The sequence below is a fragment of the Trichosporon asahii genome (assembly GCF_000293215.1).
Source record: "Trichosporon asahii var. asahii CBS 2479 unplaced genomic scaffold scaffold00051, whole genome shotgun sequence".
Lineage (NCBI taxonomy): Eukaryota > Fungi > Basidiomycota > Tremellomycetes > Trichosporonales > Trichosporonaceae > Trichosporon > Trichosporon asahii.
In genome coordinates this window covers 1,321,689-1,341,047 of record NW_014040873.1, presented here as the reverse complement: position 1 = coordinate 1,341,047, position 19,359 = coordinate 1,321,689, and the positions used below count along the sequence as shown (strand labels likewise).

At 59.7% G+C, this 19,359-nt stretch overlaps 4 protein-coding genes across 4 annotated transcripts; 3 read left to right on the top strand and 1 right to left on the bottom strand.

Annotated features, from left to right (window-relative positions):
* Nucleotides 1-107: 107 nt before the first annotated feature.
* A1Q1_02904 (uncharacterized protein) lies at nucleotides 108-527 on the top strand (the record flags this gene model as incomplete). Its single annotated transcript, XM_014324133.1, has 1 exon — nucleotides 108-527. The coding sequence occupies one exon, from the start codon at nucleotides 108-110 to the stop codon at nucleotides 525-527; it is 420 nt and encodes a 139-aa protein (XP_014179608.1).
* A 561-nt stretch (nucleotides 528-1,088) lies between these two features.
* Nucleotides 1,089-3,917, bottom strand: A1Q1_02903 (Kex protein; the record flags this gene model as incomplete). Its single annotated transcript, XM_014324132.1, has 3 exons — nucleotides 1,089-2,416; nucleotides 2,458-2,650; nucleotides 2,715-3,917. The coding sequence occupies 3 exons, from the start codon at nucleotides 3,915-3,917 to the stop codon at nucleotides 1,089-1,091; spliced, it is 2,724 nt and encodes a 907-aa protein (XP_014179607.1).
* A 712-nt stretch (nucleotides 3,918-4,629) lies between these two features.
* On the top strand, nucleotides 4,630-6,724 carry A1Q1_02902 (uncharacterized protein; the record flags this gene model as incomplete). Its single annotated transcript, XM_014324131.1, has 5 exons — nucleotides 4,630-4,694; nucleotides 4,916-5,072; nucleotides 5,123-5,149; nucleotides 5,215-5,303; nucleotides 5,356-6,724. The coding sequence occupies 5 exons, from the start codon at nucleotides 4,630-4,632 to the stop codon at nucleotides 6,722-6,724; spliced, it is 1,707 nt and encodes a 568-aa protein (XP_014179606.1).
* A 9,450-nt stretch (nucleotides 6,725-16,174) lies between these two features.
* On the top strand, nucleotides 16,175-16,776 carry A1Q1_02901 (uncharacterized protein; the record flags this gene model as incomplete). The annotated part of the gene is made up of 2 exons (XM_014324130.1): nucleotides 16,175-16,512; nucleotides 16,566-16,776. The coding sequence occupies 2 exons, from the start codon at nucleotides 16,175-16,177 to the stop codon at nucleotides 16,774-16,776; spliced, it is 549 nt and encodes a 182-aa protein (XP_014179605.1).
* Between the last annotated feature and the right edge of the window lie 2,583 nt (nucleotides 16,777-19,359).

Genomic DNA, 19,359 nt, shown 5'->3' with positions numbered 1-19,359 from the left:
GGGGGCTCAGGCACAAACAACCTCCACTTCCAGAAATCTGGGACACAGGCAAATGTGACAGAAATCAGGACCTGCTCATTTTGAACCTTCACTCATTTACTCTGGACATGCCCAAGAAACCGCGCCCGCCCAGGCCCGACGGTCCCCCGCCGCTGAACAACAAGGACCACCTCGAGCGCGCAAACTATGCGATCCAGGCGAGCCTGCTCCTGCGCCAGCTTGGCGTGAACCGGGCGGGTCGCGGCGACGAAATTTCGACGACCACGGCGAGAACGAAGCAGGCGAAGCCGGCGCAGCCGACAAAGTCTACCGCATCCGTGCATCAACTGCAACCTCCCAGCGAACCCGGCCCCAGCGACGCGCCCGCCCGCGGCAGCGACGACGAACGCCCCAAAGACCGTCGCGCGATCACGGAAGCGCACGCCGAAGGGAGGCAAGGAGCCGCTCGGCAACCTGTCCCGCGCAGAGGTCACGTCCATGCGCAAGTGGACCGTCCACAACCAGGTCAAGCTGTGAGTATCGCATAGCTGCGAGGCGTCCGCCTTAAGCTGACATACAGTGATCCCGCCGTGAAGCGATCGCTGTGCTCGTGCGGCACCGTTCTCGTTCCTGGGCTGACGGCGCGCGTGCGCATTAAACGTAAGTTCGCTCCTCTCGCAGCTAGCTTCGGTGTGCATTTAGCTGACGACCAGCATCGAAGCAGCACAAGCGCCGGCTAGTCACGTCGTGCCTTGAGTGCGGAAGCAGCTCTTCGATTCCGATGGCGAAGTCGAACTGGATGAGCCGGGAGCGAGCTGCGCAGATCGAACCGACTTCGGAAGAGCCGGCTCAGCAACAGCAAGGAGGCGCTCCGGAGACAGAAAAGAGCGGAGGCCATGTCATGTGGGCGGGCGGCGAGCGCATCACTGGCTGGGGAGATGTGTCGACGGCGGGTCAATAGAGACATAGAGCTACGGCAGCATGTTGTATCATAGTGTATCAAAAATTCATCGATGCCTTGTCTAGTGTCCAGTGCGAGTACATTCTAACGGTACAGCAGGATGCGTTATCTATTGGTTCGGTGCAGGAGGGAGAAAATGGGGTAGTGCTTAGTCTCGTCGCACGTCGTCGGCGGCATCTTGCCAGCTCGAGCTGGAGCCCGCGCTCTCGCCGTGCGGGGTCGAAGGTCCGTCGTCGTCACGGTATGCCGGGGGCTGGTCATCGTCACGAGCCTTGTCGCTGTCCTCGTGCGAGAGCTTGCCACTCGTTCCACTACCAGACGCCTGAGGCTCATCGTCCTCAAGGAATGAGTCGTGGTAACGCAGGGCGGCACGCTCATCGTCAGAGTCGTCGTCGCTAGGGCCGTCTCCGAAGGCATCGTACAGCTCCTTCGCCTCCTCAGCGCGGCGGTCACGTCCCATGCCGAGACGCTGGCGGCTGCGCTCCATGAAGCCGAGAGGGACCTCCTCAGCGACAGGGGCGTAGGCGGCGCGGTCGAGGCCAAGGCGAGAGCGGCGCCGGCGGTTGCGAACGAGGAAGAGCGCTCCGACACCGATGGCAGCGACAACGACAACAAGAAGAGCGCCGCCAACCCATCCAGGATGCTCCTTCAGCTTGTCCATGCCGTTGAAGACGCCCTCGTCGGCCTGGTTCTCGCCAGGAAGGTTGGAGGGCCTGTTGCCGCCCGAAGGAATGACCTCTCCGTGGTCGCCAGGAAGGTGATCGGTAGGCTTGGGCTTGCTAGGCTTGGGCATGTTCTCCGATCCGGTGAGCTCCTCGTCGATCTCACCAGCCTTGGCCGGCGACCAGTCGGTAGCAATGCTGGCGTCCTTGGCCTCACCCCAGAGCTGGAGAGCCCAGGCAACGAAGCGTCCGCGAGCACCACCCTGGTCCTTGACAGTGATGGTCCAGTTGCCGATGGGGTTCTCCTCCCAGTGCTTGAGAGTCATGAACTTCCAACCGTTGAAACCAGTTCCAGCCTCGTCGTAACGACGGGGGCGAGCGAGAACAGACTCCTTGCCGTTGGGGGACGTGAGGATGACCTCAACATCGCCGCGACGCTCGTGCTCAATCCAGACACGGACAGTCACGTGCTCGAGGGTTTCGAAGTTCTCGTTGTCGAGCAGCTCCTGGGTTACCTCGTAAGTGCTCGAGACGCCCTCTTTGGTGATGAAGGAGCCATTAGGCTGAGGTCCGGGCACATCGACATCAACGGTGTTGGAGGGGGCGTCGTCCGAGTCGTCCTCCTGGTCATCGCCATCACGACGGATGACCTGACCATCGGATTCACCGCCCTCGGAAGGAGCGGGAGGAAGAGGAGGAGCCTCGGTAAACGGAAGTTTGATCTTAGGAGAGTCGAACCATGCCTGGGGCTTCACGAGCTTCCAGTCGCGGCAAGCCTCAACGAAGATACCGGCGTCAATCTTTCCGTAGCCGTCTGCAAAGTCAGCCTTCACTCCGCATACTGGATACACTTACACTTATACGAGTACTTCCTTCCGGCGGCGGTCGTGTCCCAGTCCTCATCGTCGGGGTTGATCATGACAGCAGTGCGGATGAGAAGGTGCTGAACATCACGCCAGCCCAGCTCGGGGCGAACCTCCAGGGCCAGGGCGAAGACACCGGCCATGAGAGGAGCGGCAGCCGACGTGCCACCGTGGTTGTGCGCACACTTGCCGCTGCCACGGTCGGTAGTGTGCTTTAGATTAGCGACACGAAAATTTAGCAACACTCACAATGTAGTTCAAGGAACCGGAGGAAGGTGCAACAATCATCATTGCCGAACACATTTCGGAGTAGTAAGGATGGTTGCCCGCGTGGTCGTAGGCGCCTACAGTGACAGAGAAGATCGAGTTCGTGTATCCGTCAAAGTTGCACTGGTCACCGGCGCCGCCACCGTTGCCAGCCGCGAAGACGAAGAGAGACCCCTTGCCACCGCGACCCTTCTGGACACCGTTGACAATAGACTTCAGGATGATACCGTTGGGAGCTTCCATGCTCTTGCCGTTGTCAGGAGGTCCCCATGAGCAGGAGTAGATGTCGTTCTTCTGGTACTCGAAGTTGAGCGCTGCAGCCTCGTCGGCGTCCGTAATCGATCCAGAGAGAATTCGGACACCAGCGATCTTAGCGTTGTACGCGACTCCGACACCGCAAGCGTCGTTGACACCGGCGGCGACCTCACCAGCGCAACGCGTACCGTGCTGGTCGTCGCTCAGTCGAGGAGTCGGGAGATTCGTGTGGTCGTTGAAGTCCCAGGAGCCCTCGGCGAAAAAGTTGGCCTTGAGGTCCTCGTGCTCGTGGTCAAGACCGTCATCGACGACCACAACGGACACGTTGCGGCCAGTGATACCTTGCGTCCACAGACCGGTAACATTGAGCTCCCACTCCTTACTTTCGGGGTTCGCAATGTGCCATTGCTGGTCGAGCATGGGATCCTTGAAGCCCATCTGATTCTGGAGGTACTGAAGCTCGGACGTGTCTCGGAGGTCCTCCTCCACCTCCTCCACCGGGTACACGGCATCGGGGTCACCCTGATCCCGCATATCCCAGTTCTTGAAGCTACGAGGTCCACGCTTCAACTTCATGTGTTCCGGAGTGAGGACACGCTTCACGCGTTTTCGGGGTTCAAGGCGAGTGACTGAGGCAACGTTGGGCGCTCGCCGATCATGGAACCGAGACTCTACCGGGTCATGTCCCATGCTGCGGACGGATAGTCCACCTGCGCGGCGGACGATCCAGTGGTCGTCGAGCTCGCCAACTCGTTCGACAAGCTCAGCCCCGAGAGACCTAGCTGCCAGCGCGGCGGCCTCTTCGGTGGAGGATTGCGGGAGTTCGATGGTGTAGTAGGAGTGAGTGTCGTATGATCGCTTATGCGGCTGAGATGAGGATGCGGCAGCGCTCAGGGCGAGCAGCGGCAGCGCCGCGGAGAGAAAGAACATGGTGAACGGCGACGGGAGCCAGCGCAGGCTCTGATCGTTTTAAAGAGAGGATGAATGCGAATGGAAGGGTGAAAGAGTGTGGGCGGGGAGAAGTGGAAGAGTGAACGAGTGAGGGAGATGTAGAAATCTTGGCAACGGCATCGACGTTGGATGTCAACTACTTGCTGCGGGGTCTCTGCGGGCTGGACTGCGGGCCACGGGCCACGGGCGACGGGTAGCGATGCGTGGCACGGGAGTTAATTCAGTCTGATATGTGAACTCGTGCCTTAGATTATGGACCGGCTTTAAAGACCAACGATTATCTGTCGTGCACTGCTTCCCCCCCCCCATGCAGCACACTGCTGTGAACGAACTAAGCATGCCCGCTACCCCTCGCATAAGATAGCGCCTCAGCACAGGTGACCGCGGGTAGATGGGTTTCGAACGGTGCTCGCAGAAGACTGGCGGCCGATGTTGCTCACGCGGACAGGTGAATTTCACCGATGATTTGCGGTGCTGACCGGTGCTCGTTCACCTGAAACGCAAGCGCGGAAGAGCCGTAAGCATTTCAGCTTTTCGAGGGAAGTCACCGCAACGACAGCACTGGGCGTTTCAGCAGCACCGATTGCTGACAACGTTGCCAGCTGGGTTAGCTTTGGCGAGTGCGAAATCAGGCGCGAGTGACAGCATATCTGCTCTCGACTCTCGCTCTCGCTATCAGCGACACATGCACATGAACCCATCCCTGTCGCCCTGCAGAGGATGCTCAGGGACCACCAACGCGTCCTTTGTTTTCGTGTGAGTTGCCACCCTAGGAACCGACCGCCACTCCCGGCGATTGGCCAGACTCCGCCACGTGGTATTCAGTCGCCACTCAAGGATCTCGAAGTGCATGTTGGTTCAACTATCGACAGACCAGTATCTTGACATCACTGCGGAGCTACCACTGCTCGCAACTAAAGCATCATGGCCGCTCTTGCTCGGTAAGCTACTCGCGAGCCAAATCAAGCTGACGACAGTGCTCTCCCGCTTCCGGTACACGCAACGGTCGAGGAGGTCGACGATGCTCCGCTTCTGCCTGCCGCGCCCTCCGCGAACATCCCGCCGTACGGCAAGCGCAAGGGATGGAAGCCCAAGGCCGCTGCAGACTTTGGAGACGGAGGAGCGTATCCCGAGGTGAGTTTTCACATTGCTTCACAAACTGACTTCAGTGCCATGTCGCGCAGTATCCTTTGGAGATGGGCCGCAAGAAGGTAGGCTGTCGATCGCTGAAGTAAGCTGACCGCAGCCCTCTGCTGGTAACACTGTCGCTCTGCAGGTTGACGCCGAGGGAAATGTGAGGTACGATGCGATTGCCCAGCAGGGAAGAGCAGCTGGAACACGCGTTCAGTCGAGCTTCAAAGGTATGTACGCTCATACCAGCAAGGCTGACATAAGATCTTGTTCCGATCGCGAACAGGACTGATCTGACGGATGACGACCGCGCGATGATCCGACCGGACGCTGCTGCCATCAACGAGGTTACCGAGAGGACGAAGGCTGCTCTTGAGAAGATTACGAACGGCAAGATCAAGGCTGCCCAACCGAAGCACGTCCCGAAGTCAAACAACGATGCTTCGTACATCCGATACACGCCCGCAAACGCTGGCGCCGAGGGAAAGCAGCGTATCATCAAGATGACGGAAGTGCAGGAGGACCCGCTTGAGCCGGCACGCTTCAAGCACAAGAAGCTGCCTCGTGGACCGGGCTCTCCGCCGGCGCCAGTCATGCACTCGCCGCCGCGTGCTCCGACAGCCCAAGAGCAAAAGGATTGGATGATCCCGCCCTGTATCTCCAACTGGAAGAACAACCACGGTTTCACCGTTCCGCTGGACAAGCGCCTTGCTGCTGATGGACGAGGACTGCAGGATGTTCACATCAATGACAACTTCGCCAAGTTCTCCGAGGCGCTGTACGTCGCCGACCGCCACGCCCGCGAGGAGGTTCGCGCTCGTGCGCAGATGCAGCAGCTGCTCGCGCAGAAGGAGAAGACGCAGAAGGAGGAGAACCTCCGTCTCATGGCGCAGCGTGCGCGCGAAGAGCGGAATGGAGGCCCCTCCGGGTCTGGTGGCGACCGTATTGCTGGCGGCGCTGCTCCGGCCAAGCTCGGCATGGGTCTTGGCGGATATGGCAGCGGAAGCGACTCGGACAGCGATGCCTCCGATGCCTCGGACGCAGAGTCTGACGAGGACGAGGCTGCCATTCGCGAGCGTGAGGCTGTCCGTGCCGAGAAGAGGAAGGAGCGCGAGAAGGAGCTGCGTATGTCGAACATGGGCTCGGAGCAGCGTGCGAAGATTATTGCGCGCGAGGCGAATCGTGACATTTCGGAGAAGATTGCCCTCGGTCTCGCCAAGCCGACAGCGTCAAAGGAGACGCTCCTCGACTCGCGTCTGTTCAACCGCGAGTCGCTTTCGACCGGCTTCGGCGGCGACGACTCGTACAATGTCTACGACAAGCCGCTGTTCTCCGGCTCGTCGGCTGCTGCGGCCATCTACCGCCCTGCGACGAACAGTGGCGGGAACGACGAGGCCTTTGGTGGCGGTACCGAGGAGGGCATCCGCGCCGAGCTCGACAAGGATCGCTTCCAGCTCGGCAAGGGCAAGTTCGAGGGCGCGGACCCGACCGAGGTGCGCACCGGCCCCGTGCAGTTTGAGAAGGACGTCGTTGTGTCCCTCGACGGCGCGGCAGACCCCTTCGGTGTCGAGCAGTTCCTCGACGCTGCCAAGCGTGGAGGCAAGCGCGCGGCCGACAGCGACGAGAGCGCGCGGAAACGTGCTCGCGACGACTGAGCCGTCACCTGATTCCACCGCATCATTTCGTTTCCGTCTTGGTCTGTCCTGGCCATGGGGTAAAATGCTTCGCGCCCTTACGCCCCGTCTTCATTCAATCGACGAGTCAAAGCGAGCATCGGCCGTTCAGCGTGAGGTCTATGGTCCACTTGTCCATGAGCCCGAAGAGTCTGGCATGTTTTCCCCTATCCTCATCATCCCAAACACATGCAGCTTGGCTTCCTGCTAGCTGTTTTCTCCGTAGGTTTTTAGAGCATACACCACCAAAACGTAGCAAAATTCGTCCACCAGCGCGATGTATCACCCAGTGTACCACTTGATCTCCTCTTCGTCTTGTGTCTTCGCAGGACTCGTGCGCCGTCTTCCCCGACTGTCCTTGCAATGTCTTGGGGCGTCCTGCCCTTGCAACACCAGCCTTCTGATAGTACCTAAGCGACGCCCCCAGCCAGCGATAGTACCTCAGTCACACCTGGCGCCGCGATAGTCCCTAGGCTAGACTATTCGGCGTGGCGTTGAGCCCCATGTCAGGCCCCGCGCGCCCGTCGCCCGTGTCCTCGAAACGAGGACGAAGATCACGAAGTTCGCAGTTCGGCTTTCGTAAAGAAAATTTCTAGCGGCAGCTCAAAGCAAGGGAGCAAGTGCGCAAAAGCCTCATTATCCTGTGGGGCACAGAGCACGCCCGAACGCCACTTAGCGCCTCTGCTAATCTCTTAGTAAAGAAGGAGGGTGTGCCTGATGTGCTGATTTACTGATGTGCAGAGAGGGCCAGAGAGGCGCAGCGCTAAAACTGGCTGTCTCGCCAGGAGTAGGACGCTCCAGGAGCACGACTGCTCACACGGACTAGGTCGAGGCGAAGTAACCCCCTATCGCCATGGCGCTAGTTGTCAGTAGAATTAGTGCGGATTCCGGGACATGACGCCAGCCGCGCAGCCATCAGTCCGTTCTCGGCGACTCGGCGCTCTCTCGGATCTCGTGTTGGTTGCGACTCGTTGTTTCACTGCCCTAAACGTCGCGGACGTGGCAGAATGGCGCTAACGACACAACGATCCTGGAAACGAGCACGCGCGCGGCGCTAAGTAGTCTGGTTCAGTGTGTACATCCGACGAGACGCGACGACGGACGACGCCTATCATTGCGCAATTTTCGCAGCCTAGTGCAAGTCAGAGCTAGGATTCTTAGGAGTCGGCGAGTCTGGAGTCGCAGCTGTCGCAGACGAAGTGCATCTGATGACCAACCGATGCAACTCGCTCGCGGACTTTGCTCCGCTGGTGGAGCCTGGAAACGGTCACTTGACCTCGATGTACGTCAGGACGCCTTCAGCCTTGCCCTCCCTTCTTTTCAGTCCGAGTGTTTTTTTCCCTGTCACCTTTCTTGCTCCGCGACGGAAAATCTTGCAGATAACGGGGTCGAGGGGCTGCTAGCGGATGGCCCAGGATAGCTCAACTCCAGGTCTCAGGTAAAGCTAACTCCTACGTCTTGATGTAAGAGTCTGAGGCGCGCTGCCAGTGCCATGCCGCAATATGAAGGGGCCCTTTCCAGCTCCTGCGCCCTCGCTGTAGCTCCTGGGCGTTAACGTAATGGTTGAGTTGAATGCGCCGACGGCCGTTTGGACGCGCAGGCGAGCGGCTGCCTGCTGGGAATGCATGGCTGCTCGTCTGCACGCAATTGTCCGAGAGCTTGGATCTTCCTCTTCGCCATGTTGAAAGTGGGGGTGACGAGGAGGCGTCGGGCGCGGGCAATTCGGATGAACGTGGTACGCTGCTTGTTGCTTGCCTCGTTCCCAGACGTGCACATGACATGAGCTCGCCGCATTTTCGGAGCTTCGGTCCGTCGCCTCCTTGCCTCCTTTGGCTGTTCCTCCCGCTCGAGCGGGCCGCACCGCGCAACTGTGGTCAGCTGCACGCAAGTTCCCAGGTCCCGACCGGCGCGATCTGTCCAGGCCCTTCAACTGCATCGCATCAGTCAGCTGAACTCTGAGCGTATGGTGCAAGGAACGATGGCGTGGCGGTGGGAAAGAACAGGAGCTGACGGAGACTCGGAGATGCACCAGTGAGAGAGCATGACACAAATGACTTTATCAGGTACAATCAGCGGCGGATCTACAGGCACCTGCTATCCCCCCCTGTCGTTCTTCCTGCAGCCTCGGCTTTCGTAATTTGTTTACAATCTTGTTCGCTGCGGATACGCAGTACGGCAGGCGAGCGGGGATACGGGTGGACTTAAGCCCGATACGCGGTGCGGATGCAGGTGGGCATCACTGTGGTGGTGGGTGGCGAGAGGTAGCGGGCCGCAGCGCAAGAGAGAGGGGAGGAGGACGAAGCGCAATCGAATGTGTCGGTTCCCAATTCCCAGCCGATTCGTCATGAGCCATTCAGTTGGAACTGTCCGTCTGTCCTTGGACCCGTGAACGCGCCACTCATGTGCATGTGCAGAAGTAGCAAAGCCTGGTGCGGACCATGTGGAGCACCCACAGACTAAACAACAGGGTTGCGCGAAGTGCGACGCAAGCTCGGTCGTCTCGGCATGTCTCGCGTCGCTCTCCGTCCCACTCCTCGAGAGCCGAATTCCACTCGCCAGTCTCCCGAGCCCGCATGCAACCCGTCAGTCAGCCCGTGAACCCGTATCCCGATCCGCAATCCGCACCACCTTCTCTTCCTCCAGTGCTGAGCGTCGATCCGTGCTCCCGCAGAAGCGCACAGAGGGAAAAGAGGGCGGGAGGACAGTGCACTCTATCTCTCCAGGGCGGAGAATGCGGGAGTGCGCGCCGCCTCGCTCTACCAGTACCTCGCCTGCAGTAGGAGCGTCTGCAGACGCGATCGCAGACGCGCATGCGGCGCAGAACATGGGGCCTGAAGAAGACCTCTGAGGGACTTGAGGGCTTGGGGACCTGACGAGAGCTGGGGAGCCGAAACGAAACGGGCCGACCGGACCGAATGCGAGCCCCGTGATCAAGTCTGCAGTGTCCTAAAGCCGGTCCGCTTCGCCGCCCTCCTCGCCAGAGCACATGTCGTAATGCGCCGTGCGTACCTGCGCCCCAAAGTCTTAGCCTGGGCGGGCCCTTGATCTTGGCTTTCGTCAAGGATACCCTGTGGTAGCGGAGCTTTGCCTGCTCGCGCGTGCTCGTCGCTATCCTGTTTATGGCGATCCTGAGTACGAGAGATCTAGTGCATGATATGTCTGGGGATGCAGGGGATTCTGCAAATCCCCCGCGGGACGCGGAGGAGCAGCACAGCTGCGCCGCCGCAATGGGCGCCGGGGTTCGCGGGGGATGCATAATTCCGTCTGCGCAGACGAGCTGCTCGGGATACGGAGTTTGCAGTGCTGGCTGACTGGTCCGGATGTGCCCCAATGCTTACTAGCAGCCGCGGAAGTTTGCCACTTACGCGACGTCGCACGCATGCGAAGGCTGCATGGAACAAGCAGCACAAGGAAGCCGCAAGGGGTGATAAGACGGAGCAAGGGACGGCCGACGCAGACGCACTCTTGACACATTGCAACTTGAGATAAACAAGGCTAGCGTGGCTGCGCCGAGACCGAGGCGGACACTTTGCGAGCTCGTGTCATGTTGCCGTCTTGGGCCGGCGTGAGCCTCCTTTGGGTCCCTAGAAGCATTGTTTGTGTCCTGCAAAGCACGCAGTTCCTGCAGCGTGCGGCAATGGTCCCTTATCGGTCGGTCTGCTCTGAATATCTCTTTCTAGGAACTGGAGCAACTCGCGAGGGACAAGCAAGCGAAAGGTCCGCGGGTGATTCAGACTGTATTCTGTTGCTCCCATTTCGCATCGCGTCGTGCGATTGATTCTGTCATGCGAAGATCCCCTGTTGATCCTGCGGGATCCTGGATCCTAAGGTCCTTTGGACCCATGGAGCTTGTGTTTGGGAGCGAGTGGGAGCCGATTATGAGGGCACGATGGCCAGCTCTCGGATCAGGTCGCGTCACACTTGCTTTGAAGCTTTGCTTTACACGCGCGCTTCTGGCTTCGGCCCACGGGTGAGTGAGAGCTAAGGCTGGTGATCCTGGACCTGTCCTGGATTTGGACACAATCCTGGAGCGTGCGAACGAGGGGTAGTTTCCTGCAAGAGTAACCCAGGCGCAGGCGCAAGGCGAATTAATTAAGAAATTAGGACATGCCCCTCAGAGAGGGCGGAGTACGACGCCAGCTAAAGCGCAAAACCGTTACCATCACGCTCTCGTAGTTCTCGTGATTCTCGTACGCGCGCGCGTGCAGAGTCGCCCCTGCCACCTCATCGTATCGTGTTTACACGTTGGCAGTGCACCGATCTAAGCTACTGGGTTGAGACGCAGAGCCACACCTTGCTGAGCCCTGTTTTGCGTCTGAATGCATCGCATGAATGAGGGTGCTCCGCTTCCCTTCCGTCTAGACCGTCCAGAGGTCCCTCAATCGCCCCCTAATCTTGCAGATAACGGGGTCGAGGGGCTGCTAGCGGATGGCCCAGGATAGCTCAACTCCAGGTCTCAGGTAAAGCTAACTCCTACGTCTTGATGTAAGAGTCTGAGGCGCGCTGCCAGTGCCATGCCGCAATATGAAGGGGCCCTTTCCAGCTCCTGCGCCCTCGCTGTAGCTCCTGGGCGTTAACGTAATGGTTGAGTTGAATGCGCCGACGGCCGTTTGGACGCGCAGGCGAGCGGCTGCCTGCTGGGAATGCATGGCTGCTCGTCTGCACGCAATTGTCCGAGAGCTTTCGCATAGCTCTACTTCGCTTTTGCGCAAACGAAGACTCCTCCTACTGGGAGCACTCCGGGAGACCCGGAATGAGCGGCGGGGTCGCATCGACGAGGCTATCTTTAACCGATGCTTGGACCGAGGTACCGGTGCAAGAAGCACACGTCGCACGATCGTATCAGGCTCACGATGCTGCGGTTCGGTTGCGGCTATCTCGTCGCGACGAGGGATCAGGGCGATAGATGCGGTTGCGTCCGCGGCCCTCGGCCCACGGGGCAGGGCAGGGGGGTACAGCAGCGTGGCGAGACAGGCGATCGTGATCGCGATTGCTGGGGTCTCGACAGAGGCAAGTGCAATTCATGTCGTGGAGCAAGCTCAGCGAGGGAGGAGTCGGACGTCTGTCGCGACCGGTACCTCTCCGCAGTCTGCGCAGCCGCACTTCGCAGTGCACGCAATGTCTCATGAATAGTCCTCTGTCAATAGAGGAGGGACGGAGGGTTGACCCGTGGCATTGAATCACAGTGGAAGGAGTCGAGGGGGACCTCTCGTGGCAATCGCAGCAACAAGTTACCCCGGCTGGACCTGGCCTGAGTGACCGGCGGTTTCATGAGTTAGAAACAGGCAGAACTGTTTGCTCCGAAGAGTGTCCCCGCAGTTTTGTTGTTGTTGGAAAACGGCGGAATCGATCCGTATCGAGTACACCTTCTTCCTGAGTGAGTTGACTCAGATCTCCTGGATTGTCTTGCCCACCTCGTCAAATCTACCGCGGGAGCTCAACGAATGACCAGCTCGTGAACAAGCGCTTGCGTGCTGCAGGCAAAGGCTGCGAGCGCCATGGCTGGGCTGGCTGGGCGAGCTGGCTTGCCAACGTGAGCGGCTCCAGGGGCTAAGCGAGGAGGCGAGAAGAGGGGGTGAGGGGTTGAGGGGGTTGGGAGGCGGCCATGCGGGGTCATGCTTACATCACCAGGGCGGAGGCGGCGGGGGTGCATCCGGTGCATGACGCTATCTCCCAAGCAATTACGATTACAGTTTGATCCTCACCAGGCCCGACGTCCCTCGCCAGGCCCTCCTCAGGTTCGTGTTCAGGTCCGGTGGTCCCTGTGTCCGTGAGGCCCGCCAGGCCCGCTCGCCCGCGCAGCTGCCCAGCCGTCCCGGTCGATGGTGGACCCCGTTGGCCCCGCCGTTCAGTCCGAACTACGACCCAAGGCTGCGTCCGCGTGGCCAGCACCGCCAGGAACCCGGTCGTAGGGGAAGACGCTTGTCCTGGGTTTCGTCAGACTGGTTTCGTCCTGAAAAGTGTGCCTGTGCCTATTCTTGGGGCCTGACAGCCTGGCCAGGGTCGATGTAGCTTGCCTCGGTGCTCCTCCGCTCCTGCTCCGACGCTCACTACTGCCTCCGACACCGCCAGGTCCCAGCCACGAGCTGCACCACGTTGCAGCGATCGTCGACGTGCGTCAGCAGGAGTACGCCGCCTTCGTGAATCCAACAGACGCAAACGGCCCACAACTAGCCACCACACTTTACCTCGCGGTATGTCCTGTCCTGCGTGCTCGCATCACGCTGAAGTCTTTGTGGGTAGCGAAACTCAACTCAATCGGGGCGCTCCGAATTGTAACTGAGCCTTTTCAAGTTGGGATCAGCGCTAGCGATCAGCTTTCAGCCTTCCAGATGAATTGTATCGAGTGTTTCAGATAGCCATGCATTACCGCATGAATGAGGAGCAGGCACCCCATTATCAAGACCTTGCAACGACTGCAATGGGGCATGGCGAGATGTCGGCTAGCTGCTTGTTTGCTGGAACTTGCAGCAGTCAGTGCACAGGTTGCACGTTGCGGGTTGCGGGTTGCAGTGTGCAGTGTACAAGACGACGGAGTGGCGAAGCGGAAGCGGCGGCTACCTGTGCCAGCCGACAGATTGCGGCAGACCGATGCCCGCCGTCCCACTGATCCCCCTGTCAGCTGCCTGGCACGGCGCTGGTATCGTCGTACCTGCTCCCCTATCGCAATCCAGGCGTCTGGCAATCCGGGGCCTGGCTCGATCTCCGATCAGGCTGGATAAGCAGTATACGTGCAGGGCTAGTAGGGCTGTCGTACGCAGCACCACTCAATGCAGTGCACATGACGGTCGCGCTGTTCCCACAATTCGATCGCGTTGTGCACGACGTCTCTCGACAGTAGAGCACGCAGACGATGCACGCCACGCAATAAGCAACGCATCAATCGACGATGGTGTGACCTCCTTTCGTGCCCTGTTTGACCCGAAGCGGGCACTGTGCTGCCGGCAACAGTCCGGTACTCGGAACACCGGTACGACCGCCAGACCCGAGAACAGTCCACCCACTCTTCCCCGTGATAGACAGACTGGAAGAAGGCAGGAGGAGGCAGGAAGAAGGAAGGAAGGCTGCACTGCAACCGGCTCGGGAGCGTTACCGCTCGTGGTTATCGGGATGTACGGAACGTACCGAAAGTCAATCGTGCAGAGAGTTCCTCGATGTAGCAGCCCTCAAGCCCCAGAATGACCGATGCAGAAAACAGGTTCCCTAACACACTGCAGAGTGGCGTGCTGGGGCTGTCGTGCTGTTGAGGACGAGAACAGAGTGGGGCACGGATGTGGGACGAGGGAAGGTGAATGCAGGAGTAAAGGATGAAGGAATACCCATGAGGGCAGCGCAGCAGACAGGCGGTGCATCCGCCTGGGGATCGCCGGCCGCTTACGGCGTCCAGGCGCGGCGGCGCGGGGAAGACGAAACGATCAGCAAGGCGGAGCGGACCTCGAGTGCCCGTCATGGATGCGCCCGGACCGGTCTGGAGCGTTTGAGGATCGCCGATCCGCATTGAATGCAACAGGAGAGCCTGGGAACCGCCGGCAAGAAAAGAAAGCGGTCGCGCTTTCGCGTGCTAAACGGTACTCTGTGATCTGTTTTGGATGCGTCAGGGGCTTTTGCGGTTCGCGCCAACATGAAATCGGCCCAGTCCATGGGCGCACAATTGAGGCAAGTGAAACGCGAGGAGAAGCCGTGTTGCGATCTCCTCTCCTCTTCCTTTACTCCTTGCGTGATGGCCACGCGGCAAGTGTTATCATTGTCGCGAGTGAGGGGTTGGGTCGGAAGAAAGGCGTCAGATACATAGGAAACACAGGACAACAGGATTTCCGACAACGGATCAAGGAGTGGATGCAGGAGAGTACAGGAAGGAGAGTCAGGAGTGCGATCAGAGCAACCGATGCCCGCAGCGTGTGACACTGGGGTAGTGAGCGGTAGCGCAATGTGTCGCACACGAAGACGAGGCGGTGCTCATCACAACGCCCAGGACGCCCAGACCTTCGCAACATGCGATGAATTGATCGAGCATTGCTGCGGGAGACGGTGTGTGGGCTGCGGGCGTTGGCTTGCGGAAAAGGATGCATTGCGGAGGGCGTGGAGGCGTGGAGGGAAGGCCAGCGTACCAGAGCCGGAACCCGGAGGAAGGCGCGTCGCAGGCTGGGTGGGTGTCGCGCCGGCTTCCTGTCTTCCCTGGCCCCGTGCCCGCCGGCTCGTCGATCTTTTGTTTGAGAATGCTCCACGTTGGAGCGCTGGAAGGAACTCAGAGTCACCAAGAGAACGGAGCGGAAGGGCCAAGGCGCACGGGGGCCAAGCCCTGGTCGACCCGAGAGGAGCAGATAGCGCACGGGGTCTTTACGGATGGAGGAAGATGGAGGAAGACGCGGCGGCGCCTTACATCTTGCAGCTCACCGCGAGGAACCTCTGCAGCAGATTGCGGACCGGAGTCTCAAGAGGATCACGAGCACACAGTGTCAGGGGGATCTCGGGACCTGAGGACCTGGGGCCTCGCGGACCTCGGACCTGGGCAGCACGCGGACGAGGCTTGTCAGGCACGACCGTCGCGTCGTCCTTCTCCGCAACAGAATGGCTAGAGTGGTGGTGCTGGCCTGGAACAGAGGGATTGAGTCATAGTCCCAACTCTGTTCTCTTGTTCCGTAACTTTAGACGCAGAGATACGGCAGCGTGGCGCAGCGTGGGGAAAGCATGGCAAGTATCTCGCTGCATGCAAGGCGGTCCAGCGCTCGGTGTGCTGAAGCTTATTGAGAGGTTATGAGCTGGGAGTGTCCCGCCAAGGGAGATGCGGTACAGTTATTCGGATTCTGCGGGGCACGAGGCACGCCCGCACACCCAACACACAACGCACTGCAACCTGGCGGCGCTCGGCGCCTGGCTGGGCCATGTGCCCTCAAGGGCCGTGAGGGCTTGTTTGGTTTGCTGGGTCTTTCGCGACGATTGCCCCTGGTTTTCCACTTGGGCGCTCTGCAACGCCATCTTTCTGTCGTCGCAGCATGCGTAACGGGAAGTGGTGACTGCACCCATTGTTGGAATATGGAAGTCAGCTGGGAGTTCGGAGTATAGAGAGTACGATATTGCAATGCCGGTGGCGACGCATTCCACTTGTCGCAGCTTTGCAACACCTCTGCAGGACGACAGGCGGGCTGCGGTCATAGGACACAGAAGCGTGCACGGTCCAGATCGTGCAATCGACGGAGAGGGCGGTGGCTAATGAGCTATGCATTACAGTCACCGTTTCAGCAATGCGAAACCGTAACAACAACTGCACGAATGGCGATGCCGGACGTAAATATACAGTGCATGAGGTTTCCCATTCGAGACGAGATTTATCATGCGCTCTTGACATGAGAACTGGACGTGGCGAGAGAGAAGAAGCTGTTCCAGAGTTGGAAATCAGTCGGATGTATCTTCCAAATGAGCCGCACGGGCCGGATGGCGGACAATGACAAAGGATGGTCCGCGAGAGGGTGCAACGACACTGTCATTCTGCTCGCTCACGCCTCCCTCGTTCGGCAGAGAGCGCTTCGGGTTGGTCTCGCCAAACTGGACGGACCGGACATCGACGAGGAAGGCGAAGAGAACGACTGGCCCGTCACCGGAACCGCACTGTCGTCCGACGATGAGGCATTTATCGCCCGATTGGTGCAATCCGGTGCAATCGCTTGCGGGCGTGCATCTGCTAGGTCTGCGGCGCAAGGGATGCAGCGGGAGCAGATGCGCCATCCTGTTTTGCTATTGCATCGTTTGTGTCATATGACCAAGGTTTGCAGGTGGGTGGGTGGGAACCGCTGGACGACCCTGAGTAGAGGCGCCATGAGTGTAGAGGAGGAAGCACTGCACCAGTAGCGTATCAGCAAGGCCAAGGTAACCGCAGCGTTGCTGGACGGAAAGAGGGACGCACACCCACCGGGCTCAGCGGGACTGGGAGTGTGCTTGTGCTATTGAGCGCGAAAGAGCTGCGCCGTGCAGCCAGCCAGCGGACGGAGGGAAGACGCTCAGAGACGCAAGTGCCAATGGGTCGTCTTACCGGATGAGCAATGAAGCCTATTCATCGATCTCAACGTGAACAGGTTACATGACGATCCCGCCGGAAGGTGGATGAACGTCACTCTGCTCATCGCCCACCTGTGCTCGGTCATCGAGGCCGCGAGACCGCTCATTTCAGTTTGATGCGATAGCGCGTAGCATTATGCAGGTCGCGCAGGTCGTTGTCCCTCGTCGTCCCCTTGTCCTACAGGCTGCAGGCGGATTCCCCAATGCGGCACCCGTCACAGACGGACGGACGCACTTGGTATCTTGCTCGACAAGTCCCTGACGGTGTGGGTGATGGTGCCTGCCCGTACCTGAAATGGGTCCTGACCTGCCTCGACCCTGCTCAATTCTCAAGCGACCGTGGCCTCTCGCTGTCCTCGTTGGCCCTCGCTTCCTCTGCGGTCGTGCCTTGGCAAAGTCTGTCTCGAGGTCTTTGGCCCTTGCTCTCGGCCGTCGAGGCTTTTCGCATTGTTGCATCACTTGGTCTCGTCAAGCTCGCTCCATCAGCGGCCAGAACGCTCCAAGCGGTGGAGTCCCGAAGCGATTTGCCACCCAACTCCCACTCCCACCCCCAAACATCGGTGAATGAATGCATTGCTGTTTCCCGCGCATCAGAAAGGCTGAGAGCAGGCTCGTAGTGGAGCAACAGCATTGGGTAACAACGGGGGTGACCAGCTGTCTGCTGCGGGCTGGCCAGTCGCCCTTTGAGTGCGCGCGTTGAGTGACCGCTGAATGAAACGGTTCAGATGGGATTCAGGTGCATTTGGGATAGGCCGCTGGCTACAGGCTGTACCTGGATTGTAGATAAACATGGACGTTGGAGAGATACGGAGCCGATGGGCCATGAGTTAAGGGTGCGACAGGGATGGACAAGAGAAGACATTCAGGAAAAGATAGACAGGGGCAAACACGGCATGGCACGCGGGGCGCGGGGGGCCGAACCGCAGGACGCCCAGGACCTGGCGGCCCAACTACGCTCATGTCTTCCACCCCTCCTCGTGCGCGCGTGCGACCTGTGACCTCTGGCTCCTTGGACCTACGCTGGCAAGACTACGGGGCCTCGGTTCTCGTGCTCTCTCTCGCTTGCTTGCTTTCGGGTCGTTTAGTCGATGCGCCGATGTCGTCGTCTCCTTGTTCCCAGTCCCAGTGATCATCAATACAGGCTCAGCTCGTCCGCTCCGTGCTGCTCGCTGCTGGTCCTGCAGACTTCTCCGCCTCTCGGGTTGTCTGCGTCGATGCTACCAACCTCGTGTTTGTTGACAGCTGTTGCCCCTGCTTAGCCCGTGCGTTGCTTCTGCGGCCGCACTCGCGCCCGTCTCGTCTCGCCTGCCTTCCCCTCGCCTCGCTCCCTTCGTCTGCGCTCGCGACTGTGTTTGTCCCTGCGCTCTGCGCTCCGGCGCTCCGGACCGCATTGGCACCACTGCACCAAGAGACATTCCAATCGACTGACTTGACTCTAGGCTCTGTCGACTCGATGGCTACCTGGTGCTGCGCAATGCTGACCAGCTGACAGCCCGACCGGGTACCACTGTCCGCGCGCATCTGCTCTGGTTGCAACTCATTCCCCACTCTCTGTCGCTGCACACTCAGCGTTGCCTAACCGGCTGTTTCTTGCTCGATTGGTCTCATGCATCACATCACAAGGGGAGCAGTAGGAGAGAAATGTCACGGCGCATGGTCTGCGGGGTTGGGGTTGGGTTGGATGTTTGTGTTCTGCCGTATGTGGATGATCTGGTCTGGGTCTGGTTCGTTGGCCCTCTCGCTCGCATCTCGCATCTCGGATCGTGACAAGGACGAGGAGCGTGGTCGATTATCGATTAGCTCATTCGCGATTCCTCTGACACACCTGCGACTCCCCCTACCCCTTTTCTCTCCTGGCACCTGGCACCTGGCACCTAGACTCCCTGCTCCTGGCACCTGGCTCTCCTGATCTCCTGGCTCCTGGACGATGGTGGTTCTGGCCCGCCCGGCCCTTGGTAGCGTTGCTCCTGGCGTGTGCCCCCCCTTGCCTCCGGTGCTCCCTCGCATCCCTCCCATCCATCACGCCGCCCAGTGTCGGTCGCATCGCACTAGGCCCATCCACGGTCCCTTGCGTACCCTATTTCCTTGGACCCTAGACCCAGCCAACCCAAAGCTATACATCTATATCTCGACACCCTTTGCACCGTGAGCTGCTGCATCCTGCATCTGCCGGCAGCCCGCTAGCACGCCCGCACGCCAGTTCCTTGCCATAGTACCTTGATCCTCAAACCACACAGCCAGCAGACACCTGCCAGACCACACTACTCCAGGTACTCCAGCGACCGGCACCCAACACTCGTACACCACTACATCATATCCTCCATCCACCCATTCCACCCGTTCCACCCATCCCCCTCCATTCATCCATCCGTCCTCCATCCGTCCACCACTCCTCTTCCTCCCCTTTCCACCGCACTCTATCCAATCTTCCTTTTTCTCCTTTCTCTTCCTTCCACCCTGACAGGACGCGCACATCGACATCGACGCGTGCATCCACACACACTTCAGTCAACCGCGCCCTCCCCCCTCTCGCACCCCAGCCCAGCCCCCCGCAAGTATCTCGC